Genomic DNA, 27533 nt, shown 5'->3' on the forward strand with positions numbered 1-27533 from the left:
AAGTTGGGTCGTGCCTGAGTCTCACAGCTACAGCAAAGCAACCTACACAGCCTCAGGGATACACTGATGCCCACAATACGGCTGTCAGTGATGCAGGCCAAAGCATCTGTTCCACTGAGACAAGGACTATGCCTGGTGCCTAGGCAGCTTTACAGCTCCATTTGTAAGCACTGCTTTGGCAATAGCTGTGTTACCTGAGGTTGGGATGTGGGTGATGGAAACAGTCCCTTGCTGAGTCTCCCAGGTACAGGACCCACTCAATTTCTGGAGGAAAGTGAGTGTGCACCAGGCTCAATCTAGGACTTAAAATGGAGGTCAAAAAACTCAAGTCTGTTCCACTGGCACACAGTATCTCCACCTGATGCTAAGGCAGTCAAGAGGCTCGCCTACGAGCTCTGGCCTTCATCCTCTACAGGATGCTGGGTCTCAGTATGGCGGGACTAGCACTGGGCTCTGTGACAAAGCCCTGTGCTAGCTCCCATGCCTTCTACCCCAATGGGTTGAGTGTTGCTTCCTGCTCTACTGCCCAAGATTAGAGGAGGGACAGTGGTTGCAGTCAGCTACCTGTTCTGACCAAGCACACTGGCCTAGCAGTAGTGGTGGTGATGGGCCTAGTATTGGGTTTCAAGGTTAAGGCCTGTACTTAATTCTTTCCCCGAGTGGGAGGTGTCTCTCTCCATGCTGGGCTGCGTCGGGTTGGAGAGGGATGATGCAGACAACTGTTTTCATCCTGCCTTCTTCAACGTTTCTTTTCCTTTTGTTATACTAAAAGCAGGCACTATGGTCTCTCACCTGGTTTCCCTTGTGAAGCTCTTGTGAAGGTGGTTTGGATATTATCAGTCACTGTCTTGCTCTACCCTTGGCATTGAGTTTATATTTTCTAAAAACCTAAATTCCTGTCAAAGATGCACACTTAAGTATTTACTGGTAAAATAATATTATTTCTGGGATTTGCTTTTTAATACTGTAGCAAAAAGGGTGGAAGGGGAATAAATTAACAAGATTGGCAAAATGTCCATTATTGTTCAAGCTGGAAGATAGATGACAATGGTATTTTTCTCTTACTTTTGTGTTATGCTTATTTTTAAATTGTATATATGTCTTTTCTTGTAATTAGTAGGTTCATCTGGAGACTTCATTTCCTAAAAAATGAGAATCAAGTCTGTGAAGTTAGCTTCCTTTTTACAATGGTGGATTCTTTCATTTTCTAATACACAAACTGTCTTTCTATAGTTATGACAGTAATTCCTACTGTTTAAGATAAAATAACTATTTGGCTTGCTCACAATTTCCTAAATCCACTCTTCTCTAAGTAATGTACAGGTTTATAATTTATAATAGGCATACACAGGCAACTCTTTCTGTACAGGACTGTGTAGTGCAAGATTATAAAACCCTGCAAAGCATTCTTAAACAATGTGAAAAATTAAAATTGTTTGTTACCTTTAATTTCTTACTAAAACATTAAAAGCCCTCTTAGTGGCAGTTACAACTACATAGGGAACTATAGGAATGGAAAAATTTTTAAATAAAGCTAATATTTATTTACTACACTATAATTTAAAATAGTCACACTGAGGATTTGAGTGTTTTACTTGTTTTAAAAAAACCCTCATTTTTCTCTAAGAGTGAACAAGAAATGAATTAATCTATATCCAATCTTAGTCAAGCCCTCTATCTAAGCAACATGAGAGCAGCCAGAGATTCATATTTTCATGCTTGACCTTAACAAATATTTTCCCCGTTGGTTTGCAAAGTCCTATCTACTTCTGTTTTTTTCAACTCATGAAGTTGTGTCACAGGACACAACCCAGTATTGTATAAGATCACTGTCAAAATACTGAGAATAAGATTTATCCCTCTAGATTGTGGTTTTAGCATATTTTGGCAATGGTTTTCAAGCTTTACTCAAGTAAAAGTACACTGAAAACAAACCTATTCTAGAGTGAAGAGATGGGGTTGCAGGCCCAAGATCTTCCCCCAGTCCTCCCCTTTAGTGCCTGAGGTTTTCCCAAACATCTTCAAGAGCATAATTTGCAGATATATGTACTCTTTAGTAGATCAAAACTCTGCGGTTGATAAAGTTCAGTCATTAATCTACAAAACATGATTCAGATCACCTAGGATCAGACATGTGGGTTCTACTCAGCACATTTGCGCCTCCAGGTCACCCCAGGCTCGGCAGAATCTCCCATCCCTTTATTTCTATTTCTTTGTTGCAGAACACTAATCAGGATCCACTGTAACTCTCCACCCATGTTTGTAAATGGATACTTTGAATCATTCTTGGCTCTCAGCAACTTCTTTGAACATTACTTTGATTATAATTTTCAAAGGCCAACTTCACTAGCAACCCATAAGTCCTTCCTGGGTTTACAGATAGAAGCCCTGAAATCACCAGGCATTACAAGCTGTCTCACACACATGTAACTGGTGTTGGTATTTCTCTCCCACATGCTTTTTTGCTATTTTAGCTTTTCTTACATATACAGTCTTTGTTCTAAAAGTCTCCATCTCCTCAGTTATTTTCTTGCCCTTTTTATAGGATCAAAATCAGCTGCTGGAGCAGGTTGCTCCTTTTAGGAACAACAGGGTTTAGCTTTCAAGTTCAGTATCATTAATGGTTTGACCATATCTTTATTAGCATGACTCCCTTTATCCTCATCTGTGAAGGTGGCCAGTGGAGAACGGAACACACAAAAGGAAGCAGATTAGAAAGGAAACATCTTCCTTCAAAACTTTCCATGATGCAATTTCTAAGCATGAGAGGAGAAGGCAAAATGACAAAGGTGGACACTCAGAAAGAAGAAGAACAAATGCCTAAGTGCTTCTTGGGACTATGGGGAGATTGCTATGAGTGTGTGTGTGTGTGTGTGTGTGTGTGTGTGTTTTATTCTTTCATTTTTCTCAGTGACTCCAATTCATAAAACAGTCTGGTCTCACACCTCCCATAAAATCTAAAATCTATTTGAGAATTTCCACCAGAACCCTTAGAATGCTTAGTTACTAATAATTACCAGCTGATCATCCAGTCCAAAAAGTTGTTCCATGTAAGTTTCAGAGAGTCTTCGAATTTTTGGTTTCATTGATGGCTCAATGCACATATCCCTATAATAAAATCATAAAACAAGCTCAAAAATTAATTTCATTTCACAATAGTTCTATAATTAAGTCAGTAATTCTTGTGAGTGGAGGGAAGAGACATGTTTCCTTTGCGAGAAACAGATTAGAATCACCTGGGGGACTTTTAAACACTATGTCCCAAGATTTTGCTGAGCACTCCAAAAAAGAGTGTATCTCCCTCTTCTCATCCTCACCTTGAAATGATCTGTCCCATGATCACATGGTACTGATAGAAGGACACTGCGCTTCTCAAGCTGAGAATGAGTGGCCATATTATTCCCGTTTAAGTGTCTGGGATCTAACAGCCTATGGAGAGATTTGTAAAAGCTTGAGATTGGAAGCATTCATTTAGAAGACCTTATTGTGACACTATTCGATGAGTATTTTAGCTTCAAAGTATTTCCCTGTCATAAATCAACACAATACTTACCAAAGAAGGCTTTCCAGACCATTTTCAATGATAACCATGAGCATTTCCTCTAAATATCTCAGTGGATCCTCAGGACATGTAATAAGTATGCCACATAACAGCGCCTGTAAAAAATGGAAATGGAATCAGCTTTTCTGAATTTTTGCATGTTTTTACTCAAAAACAGATGGACTTTACTATACAATTAAAAGGGCAAATAATGTGACAATTTTTAAAACATGCTTTTTATATACCACTCTGTATTCAGTGTTGATACTTTGCTAAAGTCAAATCAAAATGCATTATACCTTGCCTCTTTCTAAAAATCCACAATCATAACTCAACAAAGAGTTGCTATGTTGTATTTCCATTATGTGAGGAATTAAATTCTTGGCACCAACCCAAAGACACAGCTGTAATGCTTTATATCCGTGGTTTCTACCCTTTTTAAATATGAGGAAACCATTTTTTTTTTACAGTGAAAAAATTCCTCAGATCCAACCATAAAGTTGATTGAGAGCATCAACCTTCAACATCTATGCTGGAACTATGGTGTAGCTCAGCAGTAGAGTGCTTGCCTAGCGTTCACGAAGCCCAGGGTTTAATTCACAGCACTGAAAAAAAAAAAAAGTCTACTGTGAGTGGAAAAATTCTTCAGAATGCATTTGTATTTTATCATCCACAGTGCCCATAGAGAACATGTATATTCAGATTATGTGTATATATATATATATACACACTCACATGTATATGGGACATATATATGTATGTATACATACGTGTATGTGTGTGTGGAATGCAGAAAGCTGCTGCTGTGTCATTTTCCTCTGCGAGGTCCCCACAGAAGGAACTTCTCATTGACAGTAATTACTGAAAATTTCTCCATTTGAAGCAGAGAAAAAGGATTATAGACTTCTATAGAAGTCCATAGAAACCATCTGGAAATCTCCTTGGGCATTTATCTTCTTTCTTGTTTCCCTGATTCCCTGTGGGGTCTAACATGTGTGTTGGGGGTAGAGGGAAACTTTTTTTGGCCCTTCTCCTGCCTAGGACCCACTGTTGCTGGATTTCTTTTGCTCCTCACTTTCAGGAACAAGAAATTCCCACCTTTGACTATGCAGAACAGTTCTTTCAACCTCTACAGGCCAAGTGTCAGTAGACATATGCCTAGGGGCTTAGCAGTTCTTGAGTGTCCCTCAGAAAGGAAGGAGAGGAAGGGGAGGGATGGAAGAGGAGGAGGAAAAAGGAGAAGATGGAGAAAGGAGAAGAAAAAGTTATCTCTTAAAGGGACTCTGCAAAATACAATTTCTCCCTTTGCAATAGCTCTGTCCCCTCTTAGGATGCAGTCTACAGGCTGAGAGTCCAACCCTTAAGACATGGCAAAACGTATTAGACTCAGACATTGGATCTCTTTCCAGCTTGGCCTCCTGACTTGCCCCATCCCAGCTGCTCTCAGGGAGCGCTCAGCCATCTGCAGACTGACTTCCTTCTCTCCCAGACCAAGAGAATGTGTTTCTCCCCACAGTTGCAAGCTGGATTTGAAAAGATGTCTACTATCTAAAAGGTAGCAAGGGTGGGTTCCATGTGGGACCGAATAGATGAACTCTTCTACTCTATCAGCTCCCTGAACAGCCCTGATGAAAAGTCCACTTGCTCTGATACTTCAGTGCCTGGATCTCCGGTGTGTTGAGTTTCTATACTCACCACTCCACATCCCCTCCTCAATCTTATTCTGGTACCCTGAGAACATCTACATCAGAATCACCTGATAAGTAAACTGGTCTATGAGGATGGTGCCTAGGAATCTGCATTTTAGTAGCTTCTCGCCCCCACCCTCCAGGGATTATAGTGCACACAGTTGTCTGAGAACTAGTGCCTTAATGGAGTTTAGCTTTATAGTGAATTGTTAAGAAAGCTAGGGCCTGGTTAATGAATATCAGAGATTGCATACTTCTACAAGATAAGCTCCACAGATAAGAAAATTACTTTTCTGAAGAGTTTTTTGAAGAAGTTGACAGGATAAGTCTCTGAAATGCCAACAAAGACACATGGAACTAAAAAAGTTGAAATGTTTACCTCTGCGTAAGACTTACTAGTGTTCATACTTAAGACTTATCAGTGTTCCTCTTAAACAAAATAACACATAATGAGGTCTTATATATGAATGAGTGAATACTGCATAGCAGCATGCCAATAAGACAGCACAGTTAATGAATCAATAGCCTTTCCCTGCTTAATAAAAATTTTTTAAATCACAAAACCATTAACTTAGTCTTTATTCTAAGCAGAAGCAATATATGTAAACATTCCCACAAAATGATTGTTTGACTCTCAAAAACACTAATCAAAATCACTAATTTACTATCGCTAGCCTTCTTAGTAAAAACTTACACAATGAAGGACAAAAAAAAAAAGGACTATGACTTAATTAGCCCTAGTTGGCTTTCCCAAGCCTATAATCACAAAACCATTTTGTAATCTTCTACTTTCTTTTGGCTCTGTTTCCCTAATCTCAGTCTCCAGCACTTCTCAAATAATATAAGAGATGTTCTAGGTGTTGAGGACAAACACAGGTTTATCCGGGACAGTCTCTTCTACTCCTTTCCACTATTACTTGTCTTGCAAGACAATGCAGGAGATGGAGTCCACCCCCATTTAATTGGAGTTAAATCTTGGATTTACAATCTTTTAGCGCACAACCTCTAATGATGGGCTGTCTCTCTTTACTTCTCTTTTCCCCTAATTAAAATAGGATACTAAAAGTATATATGTCATAGGACTATCACGAGAATTAAATTAATTAATATATGTAAACTGCCTTGAACAGTGTCTAAAACAAAATAGGCACCATAAAGATAATAGTTAGCAAGCTATCATCAGTATTTTTAACCACTCCACTGCTAATTATCTTCTCCACTAAAGGAAAAGACTTGGACAAAAAAAGAAATTCTAAATATTCCCTTAATACCACTCAAAGTCCAGTGTGATGACAGAGAAAGAGAAAGTGATTTTATACTCAGCCTAATGGAAAAGATTAGGGAAAAACACATTTAGGGGAAAACTTCCAGGAAAGAAAACTTGAGAGAGCAATGTAAATGGCCAGATAGTTACTGTCTCTTAGAATTCTTGATGGGCACACAAACACAGATGTCAGACACTTAAGAGAGCAAATCTTGTTTATCTTGTTAGTCAGATAAACATGGTGAAATATGTTAAGGGCCTAAAGAGTAGTATAAAAATAATTCCTCTAAGAGTGCAGAAATAAAAGTGATTACCAAATGCCTGTAGGGCCCTCAGCAGTTGGAGAAACTTTCAAGTGGCAAGGAGAGATGTGACAAGTGGGGAAGTCAAAAAAGCCAAGCTCAAGGGCACAGACCAATTTGGCTCTAGTAAAGGATGAGGGCAACAGACAGACCCACTCTGTGAAGGTGCTGGAATCCTATACCAGGACCCGGGACTGTACCCAACTCCAGACCCAACAGATCATTGTCTTAGTTGTTTTCTACTGCTATAAGAGAATATCACAAACTAGGTAATTTATATCAATGTTTGTTTTGGCTCATGGTTCTGGAGGCTAGGAAGTCCAAGAGCATGGACCAGCATCTATTCAACTTCTGGTGAGCAACTTCTTACTGCTTCACAAGACAGCAAAGGTAAGAGAGAGCTGACCTTTAAGAGGTGACAAGGGGAGGATTCCAAGATGGCGGCTAGAGGTAGGAAGCAGAAAGCGACCCTCCTATAGTGAAATCTTGGAGAGACGCTGGAGACACACTTTGCAGGCATAATCACCGAGAAAAGGCATAACTTTGACTCCTCCACATCTCCAGCCGGTGCAGAGAATCTCCACTTCACGTTAAACAGAGAAACGAGGAGGGCCCCCGGGGCCGCCAGTGGCCAGCGCCCATATGGCTTGGGAAGACGCGGACCAGGTGAGCTTCGCGGTACCGCGGTACCCCCACAGACAAGCCTGGGCCAGAGCAGCATAGCCCCCTGGACAGACTGACCTCTACCCAGGAGAAAAAAAAGAGAAACTGAGTAATAAGCAATAAGAACAGTTAAGACACGCTGGAAAGAGGGTGGGGCGCCCTGAGCGCTGAAGATTGGGGGAAGGCAATCCTTCCCGGGACTGTAAATATACAAGCCGGGCAGGCCGGAGAGGCTCTGGCGGGGGCGGGTGCGCACACAGCAACCAGGAGCGGGCAAGCTTGTGAGAGGAGGGAAGACCCACTTCCCACGTGAACTGTAAACAAACATGGCGGCCGGCAGGAGCAGCAGCACCGCCCAGTAAGCAGGAGCAGGAAAGCTTCTGAAAGTGGCAGTGGGAGGAAGACTTCAGAGGAGAGGGGGGAAGACCCACCTCCCACATGAACTGTAAATAAACACGCAGGCCTGACAACGCGGGGGCAGTGTCACCTTTCCCAGTGCTTGGAAAGGGGAAAGCCTGTAGCAGAGGCTCCCGCACAGGAGAACTCTGAGCAAACAAAGCTTGTGGGACCAGGTGAGTGCTAGCTCACCCCAAAGAGCTGCATAAATAACGCCGCCAGCTACAGGCTGAGAGCAGCAGGCAGGCAAGCCACAGTTGCAGATACCACTCTCAGAACTGTCTCCAGACGCTTTTTTTACTTTTTCTCCCTACCTTTGATGAGAGAGCAACCGAATTACACCTGCAAGCCGAAAAACTTACTGAAACTGTATTGCATTTGAACTGGGGACACTTGGTGGGGCTTTTGTGTGTGTGTGTGTGTGTGTGTGTGTGTGTGTGTGTGTGTGTGTGTGTGAGTGTGTAGTTTTGTTCTACTTTATGCATCCCCTTTGATGAGACAACTACAGAACAACATCTGAGGCACAAACTCCAGGACTGAAGATTGAGACAGACACCCAAATTATTAAGACTGAAACTGCATTGCATATAAACTTGGAAGTTTTTTGGTTTTTTTTTTGTAATTTTCTATTTTCCATTTTATTTTAATTCATTTTTATATATAGATATTACTTTCATTTACTTATTTTTTATTTTTTTTATCTTTGATTTTCAATCCTCTCTCTGTCTCTCTAATGTCTGTTCAGCTTACTGTCGATTAGTACACTAACACTCCTGTTTATACCTTTGAAACTCTCTTGTCTGATACCTTGTTCTGCTTTCTCCCTCTTGTCTGTATATTTGTTTTCCCCTTTTCTTTAACTTCTTGCTTTCCATCTCAGCTCACTCTTCCATTCTAAATGTTACCATTGTTATTATTACAAGCTAGAAAATACTTAATTACACACAGTACAGGGACAGTAACAACACCAAGGACAATGACGGGAAGACAGAAAAAACAGGGAAACCAGTTTCCCCACAGCAAAAAAATTAGTACAGGAACCAGAGGGGAATGAAGAGAACAGAAATTCAGATCCAGACTCCAACAAAATGAAGATAAACTATGCCAAAGGACCCAATGAAGCACACAAGAATCATTTAAAAGAAGACATACTACAGGTACTCAATGAGAATTTTATAGAGATGATACTGGATAGGGTCAACCAAAATGTACAGGAGACACTCAAGAAATTCCAAGACAACAAAACTGGAGAATTTGAAAAAGCAAAAGAAGAAATAAAGGAAACCATAGAAGCACTGTAGAAACACCAAAGTGAAAGACAGAACACAATGAATAAATAGATAAACAAACTCAGGACAAAAATAGACAACAATAAAGAAGAAAACTGCCAGGACATGGAAAACCTCAGAAAAAAGAATGAAACAGAACTGCAAAACAAAACAGAAGGCCAATCCAGCAGAATAGAACAAACAGAAGACAGAATCTCAGAACTTGAAGATGAAATGGTAATTAAAGGAAAAACCGAATAACTATTAATTAAACAACTCAAGACCTGTGAAAAGAAAATGCAAGAACTCACTGACTCCATCAAAAGACCAAACTTGAGAATCATGGGCATCAAAGAAGGAGAAGAGGTGCAAGCAAAGGGAATGCGTAATATATTCAACAAAATAATAACAGAAAATTTCCCAAATCTAGAGAAAGACATTCCCATACAAATGCAAGAGGCCTCCAGGACACCAAACAGACCAGATCAAAATAGAACTACTCCACGACATATCATCATTAAAACAACAAGTTCAGAAACTAAGGAAAGAATATTGAAGGCTGTAAGAGAGAAAAAACAAGTAACATACAAAGGTAAACCCATCAAAATCACAGCAGACTTCTCAACAGAAACATTAAAAGCAAGAAGAGCGTGGGGTGAGATCTTCCGGGCACTGAATGAAAATAACTTCAACCCCAGGATACTCTACCCACCAAAACTATCATTCAAAATAGATGGAGCAATAAAAGTCTTCCATGATAAGCAGAAACTAAAACAATATGTGACCACAAAGCCACCGTTACAAAAGATTCTGCAAGGGATCCTGCACACAGAAAGTGACACCCAACTTAACCATGAAAAGGCAAGCAGCACCAAACCACAGGATAAGAAACAGCAAGACAGTAGAGAGTAACATCAAGTTACGTACACACAATCAAACCTTCAAACAACTAAGACAACTAAATGGCAGGAATCACCACATACCTATCAGTACTAATGCTTAATGTCAATGGACTTAATTCACCCATCAAAAGACACCGTTTGACAAAATGGATTAAAAAAGAAGATCCAACAATTTGTTGCTTACAGGAGACTCATCTCACCGACAGAAATAAGCATGTGCTTAGGATGAAAGGCTGGAAGAAGATTTACCAAGCCAATGGCCCCCAAAAACAAGCAGGAGTAGCAATACTTATCTCTGACAAAGTAGACTTCAAACCTACATTGATCAAATGAGATAAAGAAGGACATTCCATACTAATAAAAGGGGAAATAGACCAAAAGGAAATAATAATCATCAATCTGTATGCACCCAATGTCACCGCACCCAATTTCATCAAACATACCCTGAAAGACCTAAAAGCATATATAAACGCCAACACAGTGGTTGTGGGAGACTTTAACACCCCATTATCATCAATAGATAGGTCATCCAAACAAAAAATCAATAAAGAAATCCAAGATCTAAAATATGCAATAGATCAAGTGGACCTAGTAGATGTCTACAGAACATTTCATCCAACCGCTACACAATATACATTCTTCTCAGCAGCCCAAGGAACCTTCTCCAAAATAGATCATATCCTAGGGCACAAAGCAAGCCTCAGCAAATATAAGAAAATAGAAATAATACCGTGCACACTATCTGACCACAATGCAGTAAAAGTAGAACTCAACAACAAAAGTAAAGACAAAAAACATGCAAACAGCTGGAAACTAAATAACTCATTACTTAATGAAGAGTGGATCATCAATGCAATAAAAGAGGAAATTAAAAGGTTCCTGGAAGTCAATGAAAATGAAAACACAAGCTACCAGAACCTATGGGACACAGCTAAGGCAGTCTTGAGAGGAAAGTTTATAGCCATGAGTGCATATATTAAAAAGATTGAAAGATCCCAAATCAATGACCCAATGAGACATCTCAAACTCCTAGAAAAACAAGAACAAGAAAATCCCAAAACAAATAGAAGGAGAGAAATAATAAAAATAAGAGCTGAAATCAACGAAATAGAAACCAAAAAAACCATACAAAGAACTAATGAAACAAAAAGTTGGTTCTTTGAAAAAATAAACAAGATCGATAGACCCCTGGCAAACCTGACTAAAATGAGGAGAGAAAAAACCCAAATTAGTAGAATTAGGAATGCAAAAGGGGAGATAACAACAAACACCACGGAAGTCCAGGAAATCATCAGAGACTACTTTGAGAACCTATATTCAAATAAATTTGAAAATCTTAAAGTAATGGACAGATTTCTAGATACATATGATCATCCAAAACTGAACCAAGAGGATATTAATCACCTGAATAGATCTATAACACAAAATGAAATTGAAGCAGCAATCAAGAGTCTCCCCAAAAAGAAAAGTCCAGGACCTGATGGATTCTCTGCTGAATTCTATCAGACCTTTAAAGAAGAACTGATACCAACCCTCCTTAAACTGTTCCATGAAATAGAAAGGGAAGGAAAACTGCCAAACACATTTTATGAAGCCAGTATTACACTTATCCCAAAACCTCCAAAAAGGAGAACTATAGGCCAATCTCCTTAATGAACATTGATGCAAAAATCCTCAACAAAATAATGCAAACTGAATTCAGCAACACATCAAAAAGATTATTCACCACGACCAAGTAGACTTCATCCCAGGGATGCAGGGGTGGTACAACATACGAAAATCAATAAACATAATAAACCACATTAACAGAAGCAAAGACAAAAACCACTTGATCATCTCAATAGATGCAGAAAAAGCCTTGATAAGATCCAACATCATTTCATGATAAAAGCTCTAAGAAAACTAGGAATAGAAGGAAAGTTCCTCAACATTATAAAAGCTATATATGACAAACCTACAGCCAGCATTATACTTAATGGAGAAAAATTAAAACCATTCCCTCTAAAATCATGAACCAGACAAGGATGCCCACTATCTCCACTCCTATTCAACATAGTACTGGAATTCCTAGCCAGAGCAATTAGGCAAGAAGAAGGAATAAAAGGAATACAAATAGGTAAAGAAACTGTCAAAATATCCCTATTTGCAGATGACATGATCCTATACCTTAAACACCCAAAAAACTCTACTCAGAAGCTTCTAGACATCATCAATAGCTATAGCAAGGTAGCAGGATATAAAATCAACATAGAAAAATCATTAGCATTTCTATACACTAACAATGAGCAAACGGAAAAACAATGTATGAAAACAATTCCATTTACAATAGCCTCAAACAAAATCAAATACCTAGGTGTAAACCTAACAAAAGATGTGAAAGACCTCTACAAGGAAAACTATACACTTCTGAAGAAAGAGATTGAGGAAGACTATAGAAAGTGGAGAGATCTCCCATGCTCATGGATTGTTAGAATCAACATAGTAAAAATGTCGATACTCCCCAAAGTAATCTACATGTTTAATGCAATTCCCATCAAAATTCCAATGACATTCATTAAAGACACTGAAAAATCTACTGTTAAATTTATATGGAAACACAAGAGGCCACGAATAGCCAAGGCAATACTCAGTCAAAAGAACAATGCAGGAGGTATCACAATACCTGACTTCAAACTATATTACAAAGCAATAACGATAAAAACAGCATGGTACTGGCACAAAAACAGACATGAAGACCAGTGGAACAGAATAGAGGATCCAGATATGAAGCCACACAACTATAAGCAACTTATCTTTGACAAAGTAGCTAAAAATATACGATGGAGAAATAGCAGCCTCTTCAACAAAAACTGCTGGGAAAACTGGTTAGCAGTCTGCAAAAAACTGAAACTAGATCCATGTATATCACCCTATACCAAGATTAACTCAAAATGGATCAAGGATCTTAATATCAGACCCCAAACTCTTAAGTTGATACAAGAAAGAGTAGGAAATACTCTGGAGTTAGTAGGTATAGGTAAGAACTTTCTCAATGAAACCCCAGCAGCACAGCAACTAAGAGATAGCATAGATAAATGGGACCTCATAAAACTAAAAAGCTTCTGTTCATCAAAAGAAATGGTCTCGAAACTGAAGAGAACACCCACAGAGTGGGAGAAAATATTTGCCAACTATACATCAGACAAAGGACTGATAACCAGAATATACAGGGAACTTAAAAAACTAAATTCTCCCAAAACTAATGAACCAATAAAGAAATGGGCATGTGAACTAAACAGAACTTTCTCAAAAGAAGAAATTCAAATGGCCAGAAAACACATGAAAAAATGCTCACCATCTCTAGCAATAAAGGAAATGCAAATTAAAACCACGCTAAGATTCCAAATCACCCCTGTTAGAATAGCCATCATCAGCAACACCACTAAGAACAGGTGTTGGCGAGGATGCGGGGAAAAAGGAACCCTCTTACACTGTTGGTGGGAATGTAGACTAGTACAACCACTCTGGAAAACAATTTGGAGGCTACTTAAAAAGCTGGACATCGATCTACCATTTGATCCAGCAATACCACTCTTGGGGATATACCCAAAAGACTGTTACTCCAGAGGCACCTGCACATCCATGTTTGCTGCGGCACTATTCACAATAGCCAAGTTATGGAAACAGCCAAGATGCCCCAGCACTGACGAATGGATTAAGAAAATGTGGTATCTATACACAATGGAATTTTATGCAGCCATGAAGAAGAACAAAATGTTATCATTTGCTGGTAAATGGATGGAATTGGAGAACATCATTCTGAGTGAGGTTAGCCTGGCTCAAAAAACCAAAAATCGTATGCTCTCCCTCATATGTGGACATTAGATCAAGGGCAAACACAACAAGGGGATTGGACTATGAGCACATGATGAAAGCGAGAGCACACAAGGGAGGGGTGAAGATAGGTAAGACACCTAAAAAACTAGCTAGCATTTGTTGCCCTCAACGCAGAGAAACTAAAGCAGATACCTTAAAAGTAACTGAGGCCAATAGGAAAAGGGGACCAGGAACTAGAGAAAAGGTTAGATCAAAAAGAATTAACCTAGAAGGTAACACACACTCACAGGAAATTAATGTGAGTCAACTCCCTGTATAGCTATCCTTATCTCAACCAGCAAAAACCCTTGTTCCTTCCTATTATTGCTTATACTCTCTCTACAACAAAATTAGAAATAAGGGCAAAATAGTTTCTGCTGGGTATTGAGGTGGGGGGAGAGGGAGGGGGTGGAGTGGGTGGTAAGGGATGGGGGGTGGGGGCAGGGGGGAGAAATGAACCAAGCCTTGTATGCACATATGAATAATAAAAGAAAAATGAAAATAAATAAATAAATATTAAAAAAAAAAAAAGAGGTGACGAGGTTATGGGGGACCAGCCTCATGAGTGAACTGATGCTGTTCTCACAGGAGTGAGTGAGCTTTTGAAGGAGTAGGTTGTTATAAAAGGTCCTACCACCTCTCCCTACTGTTGCATTGGGAATTGAAGTTTCAGCACATGAGCTGTTGGTGGACACATTCAAACCACAGCAGTCATTCATGAGCAAACCCTAGCAAGATCAATTACATAGCTGCACATTGGGAGAGTCTCAGCAGAGTTTGCTTTCACATCCTCCACAGAATAATCTTGACTTTGACTTTTAGGGGGCATATTCTTGCTTCTGGATTTCATAGATGAGCCAAAGAAGGATCAGGTGATTCACAAAGCCAAGTTTTTAAACTAGCTACAAATCCAGGGTTTTTCCTTGCCTGTACCATGTACTCACAAACAAAATGTGTTCACGTTTATCTTCCCCCAGAGCTTTGAGGAGAGGGCTCACTACATCTATTTAGAGACAGTTTGTTCATATACAAACCCAGAAACATACTCTTTTAAGCAGATAGTAAAATAATCAGTATATAGTTCTATATCTTTTGAAATGAAAAATGAGGTTGCTATTTAAAATGCAATGTCAAAATCACACAGTAACAGAAACGCCTTTACATAGGAACAGGTTTAAGTTCTAAACACTGTTCAAAGTTTACCACTCCTCCAACCCCCAGAAACAAGCCAGAGTGACATCCCCCAAAAGATCGCCCTTCCCACCTGGGGTGGAAATGGTGTTGGCATGCTATAATCTTAACTTGTGTTTATGGTAGTAAAATAAAAGTTTGAAAATGAATGGGTTTTTATGTCTTGTCAACATTCACATAGATGGTGCCAACATTTTTTATTTTAGAAACTGTGTAAGTTTCTGTATAAAATTATTGAAAGGGACTAACTAGCTTTGATAGAGCAGCAACCTCAAGTCTTCAAAAGAAGACCTTGGGGCCAGATTGGAGGATTTGTTTTGTTTTTAGACAGGGTCTTGCTAAATTGCCCAGGCTGGTCTGGAACTTGTGAACTCAAGTGATCCTCCTCCCTCAGCCTCCCAAGTAACTGGGACTACAGGCCAGTGCCACCACACCCAGTTCAGAACTGGATGGCTTTAAGGCAAACTTGACAGGGGAGGAGCAACCACCTCTGTGAGATAAGAGCCAGGCAATTCACACACCTGCCCAACTGTGCCTGCCCAATGAGGAGCTGGTAGCACATGCCTAATCCCTGTTAGGGTAAACAATAAGAGCAGCCATGTTAGGACCAGACTCCCTCCCCCTTGCAGTGAGTTGCTGGAAACTCCCCACCCAGCCCCAAAGACTGACAAAGGGATAGTCATTAGTATTTATCCCCAGGTGAGTGCCCAACTACAGTTAAGCAGACAGTGACCTAACCACAACTTGTCTTCCTTGGTTGCCCAGCAACAGTATTCTTTAGTGACCTTCCAGGTACTTTTCCTCTAGCCCTCCCCCGCCCCCCACCCCCACCAAACCTGTGCATGGTAGTGGGGTCTAGCTTTCTTACTGGAGAACCTCTGCAGGTTCCAGCAGCCTATGCTGATGTTGAGCTGCCTCCTGTCTGTCCTTTCATGCCTCTTTTCAGTCTAACAATCCCTAGATAAAACACTGTCACTGGAAAAATAGTGAGTCATATGCTTTTTATTTACCATTCTGTGGAATTGCCTCCAGAACTATATCTGAAGACTAGCTGGATAAGCTGAGGATCAGCAAAGATCACCACCCTCTGGAGAAGCCACAACCGTCTCACCCCAAAGTCCAGCCAGACAAATTAGAGTAACCAGATCCTTCTCCCCTAAATAGGTAGGCTGTTCCCTTGCAAAATAGAAATTCCTGATTCTTTCATCTCTGACAGAAATATGCAGTAATAACCCCTTTAAAAAACCCCAGTAATAGAGTCTACATAATTTAGGAATAAATGCAATACTTTTAATATATAGATTTACAAGTTAATCTTGAAAGAAACATAAAGCATAAAAACTTTTCATAAAATCAGTAACATTTTAGAGTGGCTTTAAAATCATGATTTGTGGCTTAAGTCCGCCCTCTGCTGGGCAGACCTAGTTGTGCAAATTTTTCATCTCCATTAAGCTGAAATCTAAGCTCACAATTTGAGGAACACTTTTCTTTTAAGTAGTGTATCTTCATTGTACAAATACTGGGTTTCATTGTGACATTTCCACACATGCATATAATATACTTTGAGCATTCTTGCTCCCCTATTACCCTCCTTTGCCCCTCTCCCTTCCCCCGATCCCTTTCCTTAAAGAGTGCATTCTTACTCTCAGATACAAACACCCAGTACACCTGCTAAATAATTTTGTGGACAGTATAATCATCATATCCAGCTTATCTTTGGTTTATCTGTAGACACTGTACTGCCTTCTGTCTGGTAGAATATTAAGAAAGAAAAACAGATTTCTAAATATTTGTTTTTTCACATCCTAACCTTTCTTCCAATTATCTTTGCTTTCACTGTTCCTTGATCATCTGCTCTTGTGGTCATACTCTTGGCCATGTTATCCTAAACTGCTGAGATCTCCATTTCTTCACTCACTCTAGAGCATCCACTCTATCACTTCTTCAACATGATTGACACCACCTGTTCATTTACTTAATGATTTTTGCACTATCACAGATTACACTCATGTCCTTATTTCTCTCTTTACCCACCTTTGATTCCTTGGCTCATCACTGGTGCAGTTGGGATGCACTCAATAGCGTGTCTCCACTGAATTTAACAGGTTTAAAATAACACTAATCATTTTGTTATTACCTCTCACAATTACGGGAGTTAACGCAATGTTTTTGCTCAAGATTTCATGCACTTGTATGCACTTGGCTGGAATTAAAGTCATCTCAGAGGCTTCTGCTATAGTTTGAATGTGCCCCCCCCCCCCGCAACGTTCATGTATTAAAACTTAATCCCCAATGTGAGAGCTGAGATATTTAATAGTTCTTGAGGGCTCTGCCCTCATTAATGGATAAATGCTGTTATGTGGGAGTGGGTTAGTTACTGCAGGAGAGAGTTCCTGATAAAAGAACAACTTCAGGGGAATTCCAAGATGGCAGCTAGAGGGATAAAGCAGAAAGCATGCCTCCTAAAGTAAAATCTTGGAGAGACACTGGAGACACACCTTGCAGGCAAAACCACTGAAAAGAGACAAAACTTTGACCCCTCCACACCTCCAACGGGCGCAGAGCATCTCCACTTCATGTTAAACGGAGAAATCAGGAGGGCCCCCGAACCGCCAGTCGCCCGCACCCAGACAGCTTGGGAAGATGCAGACAAGATGAGCTAAGCAGTTTGCAGTACTCCCACAGACAACCCTGGGCCTGATCAACATAGCCTCCTGGACACACAGATCCTCACCTGGGAAAAAAAGAGAAACTGAGTAATAAGCAATAAGAACAATAAAGAGACATATATTCCAAAATGGCAGCTAGAGGGAGGAAGCAGAAAGCGAGCCTCCTATAGTGAAATCTTGGAGAGACGCTGGAGACACACTTTGCAGGCATAATCACTGAGAAGAGGCATAACTTTGACCCCTCCACACCTCCAGCCGCTGCAGAGAATCTCCACTTCACGTGAAACGGAGAAACCAGGAGGGCCCACGGGCCGCCAGTCACCGGCGCCCAGATGGCTTGGGAAGACGCGGACCAGGTGAGCTTCACGGTACTGAGGTACTCCCACAGACAAGCCTGGGCCAGAGCAGCATAGCCCCCTGGACAGACCAACCTCCACCCAGGGAAAAAGGAGAAACTGAGAAGTAAGCAATAAGAGCAATAAAGACATGCAGGAAAGAGGGTGGGGTACACTGAGCGCCGAAGATTGGGGGAAAGCCTCTGGCGGGAGTGGGGGCACGCGCCCAGAAACCAGGAGCGGGAAAGCTTGTGAGAGTGGCGGAGGGAGGAAAACTCCACAGGACAGAAGGGAAGACCCACTTCCCACGTGAACTGTAAACAAACATGGCGGCTGGCAGGAGCAGCAGCACCTCCCAGTAATCAGAAGCAGGAAAGCCTGTAAAAGTGGCGGTGGGAGGAAAACTCCAAAGGAGAGGAGGGAAGACCCACCTCCCACATGAACTGTAAATACACACGCAGGCCTGAGAAAGCTGGTGCAGTGTCACCTTTCCCAGTGCTTGGAAAGGGGAAAGCTAGTAGCAGAGGCTCACACACAGGAGAAATCTGAGCAAACAAAGCCTGCAGGGCCAGGTGAGTGCTAAGCTCACCCCTGAGATCTGCATAAATAATGCCTTCAGCAACAGCAGGCTGACAGCAGCGGGCAGGCAAACCACAGCTCCAGATACCATTCTCAGAACTGTCTCCAGACTCTTTTTTTTTCTTTTTCTCCCTACCTTTGATGAGAGAACAACCGAATTACACCTGCAAGTGGAAAAACTTACTGAAACTGTATTGCATTTGAACTTGGGACACTTGGCGGGGTTTTTTTTGTGCGTGTGTGTGTAGTTTTGTTCTACTTTATGTGTCCCCTTTGACGAGACAACTACAGAACAACATCTGAGGCACCATCTCCAGGATTGGAGACTGAGACAGACACCCAAATTATTAAGATTGAAACTTCATTGCATTTGAACTTGGAGGTTTTTTGGTTTTTTGGTTTTTTTAAATTGTCTATTTTTTCATTTTATTTTAATACATTTTTATATATAGATTTTTCGTTCATTTACTTATCTTCTACACTTATTCTTATCTTTATTTTTTTTATTTTTGATTTTCAATCCTCTCTCTATCTCTCTAATGTCTGTTCAGCTTACTGTCGATTAGTACACAAAAGCTCCCTGTTTATACCTTTGAAACCTTCTTGTCTGATACCTGGTTCTGTTTTCTCCTTCCAGTCTGTGTATTTGTTTTTCCCATTTCTTTAACTTCTTGCTTTCCATCTCAGCTCACCCTTCCATTCTAAATATCACCATTGTTACTATTACAAGCAAGAAAATACTTAATTGCACACAGTACAGGGACAGTAACAACACCAAAGACAATGATGGGAAGACAGAAAAAACAGGGAAACCAGTTTCCCCACAGCAAAAAATTAGTACAGGAACCAGAGGGGAATGAAGAAAACAGGTACTCACATCCAGACTCCAAAAAAATGAAGATAAACTATGCCAAAGGACCCAATGAAGCACACAAGAATCATTTAAAAGAAGACATACTACAGGTACTCAATGAGTATTTTATAGAGATGGTACTGGATAGGGTCAACCAAAATGTACAGGAGACACTCAAGAAATTCCAAGAAAACAAAAATAGAGAATTTGAAAAAGCAAAAGAAGAAATAAAGGAAATCATAGAAGCACTGTATAAACACCAAAGTGAAAGAAAGAACACGATGAATAAACAGATAAATGAACTCAGGGCAAAAATAGACAACATTAAAGAGGAAACCAGCCAGGATATAGAAAACCTCAGAAAAAAGAACGAAACAGAACTGCAAAACAAAACAGAAGGCCAATCCAGCAGAATAGAAAAACAGAAGACAGAATCTCAGAACTAGAAGATGAAATGGTAATTAAAGGAAAAACTAAAGAACTATTAATTAAACAACTCAAGACCTGTGGAAAGAAAATGCAAGAACTCACCGACTGCATCAAAAGACCAAACTTGAGAATCATGGGCATCGAAGAAGGAGAAGAGGTGCAAGCAAAGAGAAAGATATTCCCATACGGATGCAAGAGGCCTCCAGGACACCAAACAGACCAGATCAAAATAGAACTACTCCACGACATATCATCATTAAAACAACAAGTTCAGAAACTAAGGAAAGAATATTGAAGGCTGTAAGAGAGAAAAAACAAGTAACATACAAAGGTAAACCCATCAAAATCACAGCAGACTTCTCAACAGAAACATTAAAAGCAAGAAGAGCGTGGGGTGAGATCTTCCGGGCACTGAATGAAAATAACTTCAACCCCAGGATACTCTACCCACCAAAACTATCATTCAAAATAGATGGAGCAATAAAAGTCTTCCATGATAAGCAGAAACTAAAACAATATGTGACCACAAAGCCACCACTACAAAAATTCTTCAAGGGATTCTGCACACAGAAAGTAAAACCCAACTTAACCATGAAAAGACAGGCAGCACCAAACCACAGGAAAAGAAAAAGCAAGACAGTAGAGAGTAACCTCAACTTAGGTACACACAATCAAACCTTCAAACAACTAAGACAACTAAATGACAGGAATCGCCACATACCTATCAGTACTAACGCTTAATGTTAACGACTTAATTCACCCATCAAAAGGCACCGCTTGGCGAAATAGATTAAAAAGGAAGATCCAACAATTTGTTGCTTACAGGGGACCCATCTCACCGACAGAAATAAGCATAGGCTAAGGATGAAAGGCTGGAAGAAGATTTACCAAGCCAATGGCCCCAAAAACAGGCAGGCGTAGCAAAATTTATCTCTGACAAAGTAGACTTCAAACCTACATTGATCAAATGAGATAAAGAAGGACATTCCATACTAATAAAAGAGGAAATAGACCAAAAGGAAATAATAATCATCAACCTGTATGCACCCAATGTCAACGCACCCAATTTCATCAAGCATACCCTGAAAGACCTAAAAGCATATATAAACGCCAACACAGTGGTTGTGGGAGACTTTAACACCCCATTATCATCAATAGATAGGTCATCCAAACAAAAACTCAATAAAGAAATCCAAGATCTAAAATGTGCAATAGATCAAATGGACCTAGTTGATGTCTACAGAACATTTCATCCAACTTCTACTCAATATACATTCTTCTCAGCAGCCCATGGAACCTTCTTCAAAATAGATCATAACCTAAGGCACAAAGCAAGTCTCAGCAAATATAAGAAAATAGAAATTATACTGTGCATAATATCTGATCACAAAGCAGTAAAAGTAGAACTCAACAACAAAAGTAAAGACAAAAAACATGCAAACAGCTGGAAACTAAATAACTCATTACTTAATGAAGAATGGATCATCGATGCAATAAAAGAGGAAATTAAAAAGTTCATGGAAGTCAATGAAAATGAAAACACAACCTACCGGACACAGCTAAGGCAGTCCTGAGAGGAAAGTTTACAGCCATGAGTGCATATATTAAAAAGACTGAAAGATCCCAAATCAGTGACCTAATGATACATCTCAAACTCCTAGAAAAACAAGAACAAGAAAATCCCAAAACAAATAGAAGGAGAGAAATAATAAAAATAAGAGCTGAAATCAACGAAATAGAAACCAAAAAAACCATACAAAGAATTAATGAAATAAAAAGTTGGTTCTTTGAAAAAATAAACAAGATCCATAGACCCCTGGCAAACCTGACTAAAATGAGGAGAGAAAAAACCCAAATTAGTAGAATCATGAATGCAAAAGGGGAGATAACAACAAACACCATGGAAGTCCAGGAAATCATCAGAGACTACTTTGAGAATCTATATTCAAATAAATTTGAAAATCTTAAAGAAATCGACAGATTTCTAGATACATATGACCATCCAAAACTGAACCAAGAGGAAATTAATCACCTCAATAGACCTATAACACAAAATGAAATTGAAGCAGCAATCAAGAGTCTCCCCAAAAGGAAAAGTCCAGGACCTGATGGATTCTCTGCTGAATTCTATCAGAACTTTAAAGAAGAACTGATACCAACCTTCCTTAAACTGTTCCATGAAATAGAAAGGGAAGGAAAACTGCCTAACACATTTTATGAAGCCAGTATCACACTTATCCCAAAACCAGGCAAAGACACCTCCAAAAAGGAGAACTATAGGCCAATCTCCTTAATGAACATTGACGTAAAAATCCTCAACAAAATAATGGCAAACTGAATTCTACAACACATCAAAAAGATTATTCACCACGACCAAGTAGGCTTCATCCCAGGGATGCAGGGGTGGTTCAACATACGAAAATCAATAAACATAATAAACCACATTAACAGAAGCAAAGACAAAAACCACTTGATCATCTCAATAGATGCAGAAAAAGCCTTTGATAAGATCCATCACCATTTCATGATAAAAGCTCTAAGAAAACTAGGAATAGAAGGAAAGTTCCTCAACATTATAAAAGCTATATATGACAAACCTACAGCCAGCATTATACTTAACGGAGAAAAACTGAAACCATTCCCTCTAAAATCAGGAACCAGACAAGGATGCCCACTATCTCCACTCCTATTCAACATAGTACTGGAATTCCTAGCCAGAGCAATTAGGCAAGAAGAAGGAATAAAAGGAATACAAATAGGTAAAGAAACTGTCAAAATATCCCTATTTGCAGACGACATGATCCTATACCTTAAACACCCAAAAAACTCTACTCAGAAGCTTCTAGACATCATCAATAGCTATAGCAAGGTAGCAGGATATAAAATCAACATAGAAAAATCATTAGCATTTCTATACACTAACAATGAGCAAACGGAAAAACAATGTATGAAAACAATTCCATTTACAATAGCCTCAAACAAAATCAAATACCTAGGTGTAAACCTAACAAAAGATGTGAAAGACCTCTACAAGGAAAGACCTCTACACTTCTGAAGAAAGAGATTGAGGAAGACTATAGAAAGTGGAGAGATCTCCCATGCTCATGGATTGTTAGAATCAACATAGTAAAAATGTCCATACTCCCAAAAGTAATCTACATGTTTAATGCAATTCCCATCAAAATTCCAATGATATTCATTATAGAGATCGAAAAATCTACCATGAAATTTATATGGAAACACAGGAAGCCACGAATAGCCAAGGCAATACTCAGTCAAAAGAACAATGCAGGAGGTATCACAATACCTGACTTCAAACTATATTACAAAGCAATAACGATAAAAACAGCATGGTACTGGCACAAAAACAGACATGAAGACCAGTGAAACAGAACAGAGGACCCAGATATGAAGCCATACAACTATAACCAACTTGTCTTTTGACAAAGGAGCTAAAAATATACGATGGAGAAATAGCAGCCTCTTCAACAAAAACTGCTGGGAAAACTGGTTAGCAGTCTGCAAAAAACTGAAACTAGATCCATGTATATCACCCTATACTAAGATTAATTCAAAATGGATCAAGGATCTTAATATCAGACCACAAACTCTAAAGTTGATACAGGAAAGAGTAGGAAATACTCTGGAATTAGTAGGTATAGGTAAGAACTTTCTCAACGACACCCCAGCAGCACAGCAACTAAGAGATAGCATAGATAAATGGGACCTCATAAAACTAAAAAGCTTCTGTTCATCAAAAGAAATGGTCTCTAAACTGAAGAGAACTCCCACAGATTGGGAGAAAATATTTGCCAGCTACACATAGGACAAAGGACTGATAACCAGAATATATAGGGAACTTAAAAAACTAAATTCTCCCAAAACTAATGAACCAATAAAGAAATGGGCAAGTGAACTAAACAGAACTTTCTCAAAAGAAGAAATTCAAATGGCCAGAAAACACATGAAAAAATGCTCACCATCTCTAGCAATAAAGGAAATGCAAATTAAAACCACGCTAAGATTCCAAATCACCCCTGTTAGACTAGCCATCATTAGCAACACCACCAACAACAGGTGTTGGCGAGGATGTGGGGGAAAAAGGAACCCTCTTACACTGCTGGTGGGAATGCAAACTAGTACAACCACTCTGGAAAAAAATTTGGAGGCTACTTAAAAAGCTAGACATTTATCTACCATTTGATCCAGCAATACCACTCTTGGGGATATACCCAAAAGACTGTGACACAGGTTACTCCAGAGGCACCTGCACACCCATGTTTATTGCGGCACTATTCACAATAGTCAATTTATGGAACAGCCAAGATGCCCCACTACTGACGAATGGATCAAGAAAATGTGGTATCTATACACAATGAAATTTTATGCAACCATGAAGAAGAATGAAATGTTATCATTCGCTGGTAAATGGATGGAATTGGAGAACATCATCCTGACTGAGGTTAGCCTGGCCCAAAAGACCAAAAATCGTATGTTCTCCTTCATATGTGGACATTAGATCAAGGGCAAACACAACAATGGGATTGGACTTTGATCACATGATAAAAGCGAGAGCACACAATGGAGGGGTGAGGATAGGTAAGACACCTAAAAAATTAGTTAGCATTTGTTGCCCTTAACACAGAGAAACTAAAGCAGATACCTTAAAAGCAACTGAGGCCAATAGGAAAAGGGGACCAGGAACTAGAGAAAAGGTTAGATCAAAAAGAATTTACCTAGTCGGTAACACACATGCACAGGAAATTAATGTGAGTCAATTCCCTGCATAACTATCCTTACCTCAACTAGCAAAAACCCTTGTTCCTTCCTATTATTGCTTATACTCTCTCTTCAACAAAATTAGCAATAAGGGCAAAATAGTTTCTGCTGGGTATTGAGGGAGTGGGGGGGAGAGGGAGGGGGCGGAGTGGGTGGTAAGGGAGGGGGTGGGGGCAGGGGGGAGAAATGTCCCAAGCATTGTATGCACATATGAATAATAAAACAATAAAAAAAAGGACAACTTCAGTCCTTCCCTCCCACTCATGTGCTCTTTGACCACATGATGCCTTGCACCATGTATGATGCAGCAGGAAGACCCTCCCCAGATGCTGCTCCATGATCTTGGACTTCCCAGCCTCCAGAACTATAAGAAATGACTGTCTACTCTTTATAAATTACCATCCCAGGGATTCTGATGTCCAACTCTTTTTTTCTCTCTTTACCTTCACCCTGTACATCCAAGAAAAAATCTGCTTTCATCTGGATTGTATTTTGAGGATTCACATGAATTTCTTTTTTTAAAGATTTCTCTTCAGGTTTAGAAAGTGAATTTGAATTCACCGTGGTCAATCAGCATTCTGTCAGGGTATAATCTCTTTTTTTCATGGTTCATGTGCCTAGCTTGCAACAAGCTAGTTTTTTCCATCATAGACTATCAGAATCAATTGACCCTTTGTGATCTAGATCTGTTTTTATACAAAGATATAAATATAGAAATATAGAGACCTTGGAACCAAGTTTTTGGTGCTATGGACTGAACCCAGGCCCTTGGATGTGCTAGGCAAGTGCTCTACCACTGAGGTACATTTCCAGACTTTTTTTTGAGATAGAGTCTCACCATGTAGCTCAGGCTAGCCTCAAATTGATGATCCTTCAGCCACTGCCTCCTGAGTAGTGGGATTACAGGCATATGCCAGTATGCCTGGTGAACCATGTATTTTTCAAATGTTAATTTAAAAAACTGAAGTCTGAAACATGAACTAAATGATCAGATACTTGGACATTTGGACAATAGAATATTTACTCTGCATAAATTATTTTATGACTCAGGAAAAAATATACTTCAGAAATCCAAAGTTTTAAAGAATATCTAATGTAGATAATCAGGGCTGCATTTAGAACTGCAGGAAAATTGAGCACCTATACTGCCTTCACCCTCACAATAGTCACCCTTTTCCTTCCTTTCTCTCTCTGATTGCTGACATATGCTTTTCTTTTTCTTTCTTTCTTTTTTTTTTTTTTTTTTGAGACAGAGTCTCACTATGCAGCCCAAGTTGCCTGGAACTCATGATCTTCCTACCTGCCTCAGCCTCCCAAAGTACTGCAATTATGAGCCACCCTACCCAGGTTGAGGTATTCTTTGTACCTAATATCTCTCCATCTTTGGAGATACTCCTCAAAGATATTTTCAAAGAAGTCATTAAGATAGGAGCCCACACAATGGTGCCCTATTGGCAGAATTTGAGACTCTTGTGTTTTGGAAGTACTGGGGTTTGAACTCGGGGCTTGACCCTTGCTAGGCAGTTGCTCTACCGCTTGAGCCAGGCCTCTAGCACTGCTATTGATAGAATTTTGGATGGTGCTCATGTGCTCAGCTTTGCACCATCTACATCCCTATAGATGTTGAAACCACAAAGAAAATAGCAGTAGAGATAAAAAGGAAAAATGGTGAGCCAGGTTCTGAAGTTATACTGAAACAGAGTAACCAAAAGGTTGTTTTATAATAGATAGTGAGAACTTAATCTAATGCTATGAACTTTTAAAAAGCTGAAGTTTTAGAAAAAAGGGGGGACAGACACATACTTTGGAAGTAGTCATGGAGAGAAAGAAGGACATCTACTCTAGCTCTGGCTCCGAGACAAACTGAACAGTGAAATAGCCCCCAGAGGACTGGTAAGTAGGAAGGTACTACAGTCTAAGGATCCTACTACATGACTGGGGAGGAAAAAAGATGTGTCATTTTAAAATCAAGTTGTCAAAAGATATTAGAGAAATATGAAATTCCTGAGTAGGGAGAATGTTCTGTACCGAACTGACAAAACAAAGATCTTTGTCCCCTGGGACATTTGCCAATTCTGGGTCTTGAATGAGGACTGGACTGGGCTAAGGCAGAGGAACTCTAACAGTGGGAAGAGAAAACAGCCTGCTTTTGGTGGATGCTTGGGACTGACATGATAGATTAGAAATCTGAGGTGCCCCAAAATGTGGTCACTTTCTCCCATAACATTTGTTGGGTTCTGGGAGCAATCATGCAGTCAACTGGGGAGCTAGAACAACCCCTAAATGGCAGAGTGGGCCACAATCGCAGGGAAGAGGGAGGATACCTGCCTTAACATACAGTTAACCTGACCTGCAATGTTTGCAGATTTTAAAAGCTGGAACCTGGGTAGGAAGCTGAAGAGCTAAGCTCAAAACTTGTAAAGAGCAAAACTGAACCTCTTGTAATCTTTCAGAGTGAGGAGACAGAGAAAATTGCTAGTTTCTCAATCTTAAACCCAGAAGAACTCTGTCCAAGTAACAGGACAAACCAGATGTGGACCTAATCTAAATAAAATTGCAGTGCAGCCTTAGCCCAGCTCCACCCAGCCTGGATTGAGATCCTCAGCTCTTCTCCCTATAGAAAGGAAGGGGAGATAAAGAAAAAAAAGAGATAATAAAAAAAATAGAAAGGAAGGGGAAAATCCTCTCTGGCAAGTGAATATATCATGTGGAGTGTTTATTGTTCTTTTTCATACAATATCCAATAAAATAAATCACATGATATGTGCAGAGGCTTGAAGTGTGATGAATAATCAATAAAAGCAAACAAACAATAGAAG

At 39.8% G+C, this 27533-nt stretch overlaps 1 protein-coding gene across 1 annotated transcript in view; it reads right to left on the bottom strand.

Moving 5' to 3' along the window:
* The window catches only part of Fbxl13 (F-box and leucine rich repeat protein 13), a 232799-nt gene that overhangs the window by 203413 nt on the left and 1853 nt on the right, over positions 1 to 27533 (bottom strand). Inside the window, exons 2-3 of the mRNA XM_074064909.1 lie at positions 3554 to 3657; positions 3018 to 3108 (exon numbers count right to left, since the gene is read on the bottom strand). Coding sequence (XP_073921010.1) covers positions 3018 to 3108; positions 3554 to 3657 — 195 coding nt within the window. The remainder of the gene's footprint in view (positions 1 to 3017; positions 3109 to 3553; positions 3658 to 27533) is intronic.

This window comes from Castor canadensis, chromosome 2, assembly GCF_047511655.1.
Source record: "Castor canadensis chromosome 2, mCasCan1.hap1v2, whole genome shotgun sequence".
NCBI classification, from domain to species: Eukaryota; Metazoa; Chordata; class Mammalia; order Rodentia; family Castoridae; genus Castor; species Castor canadensis.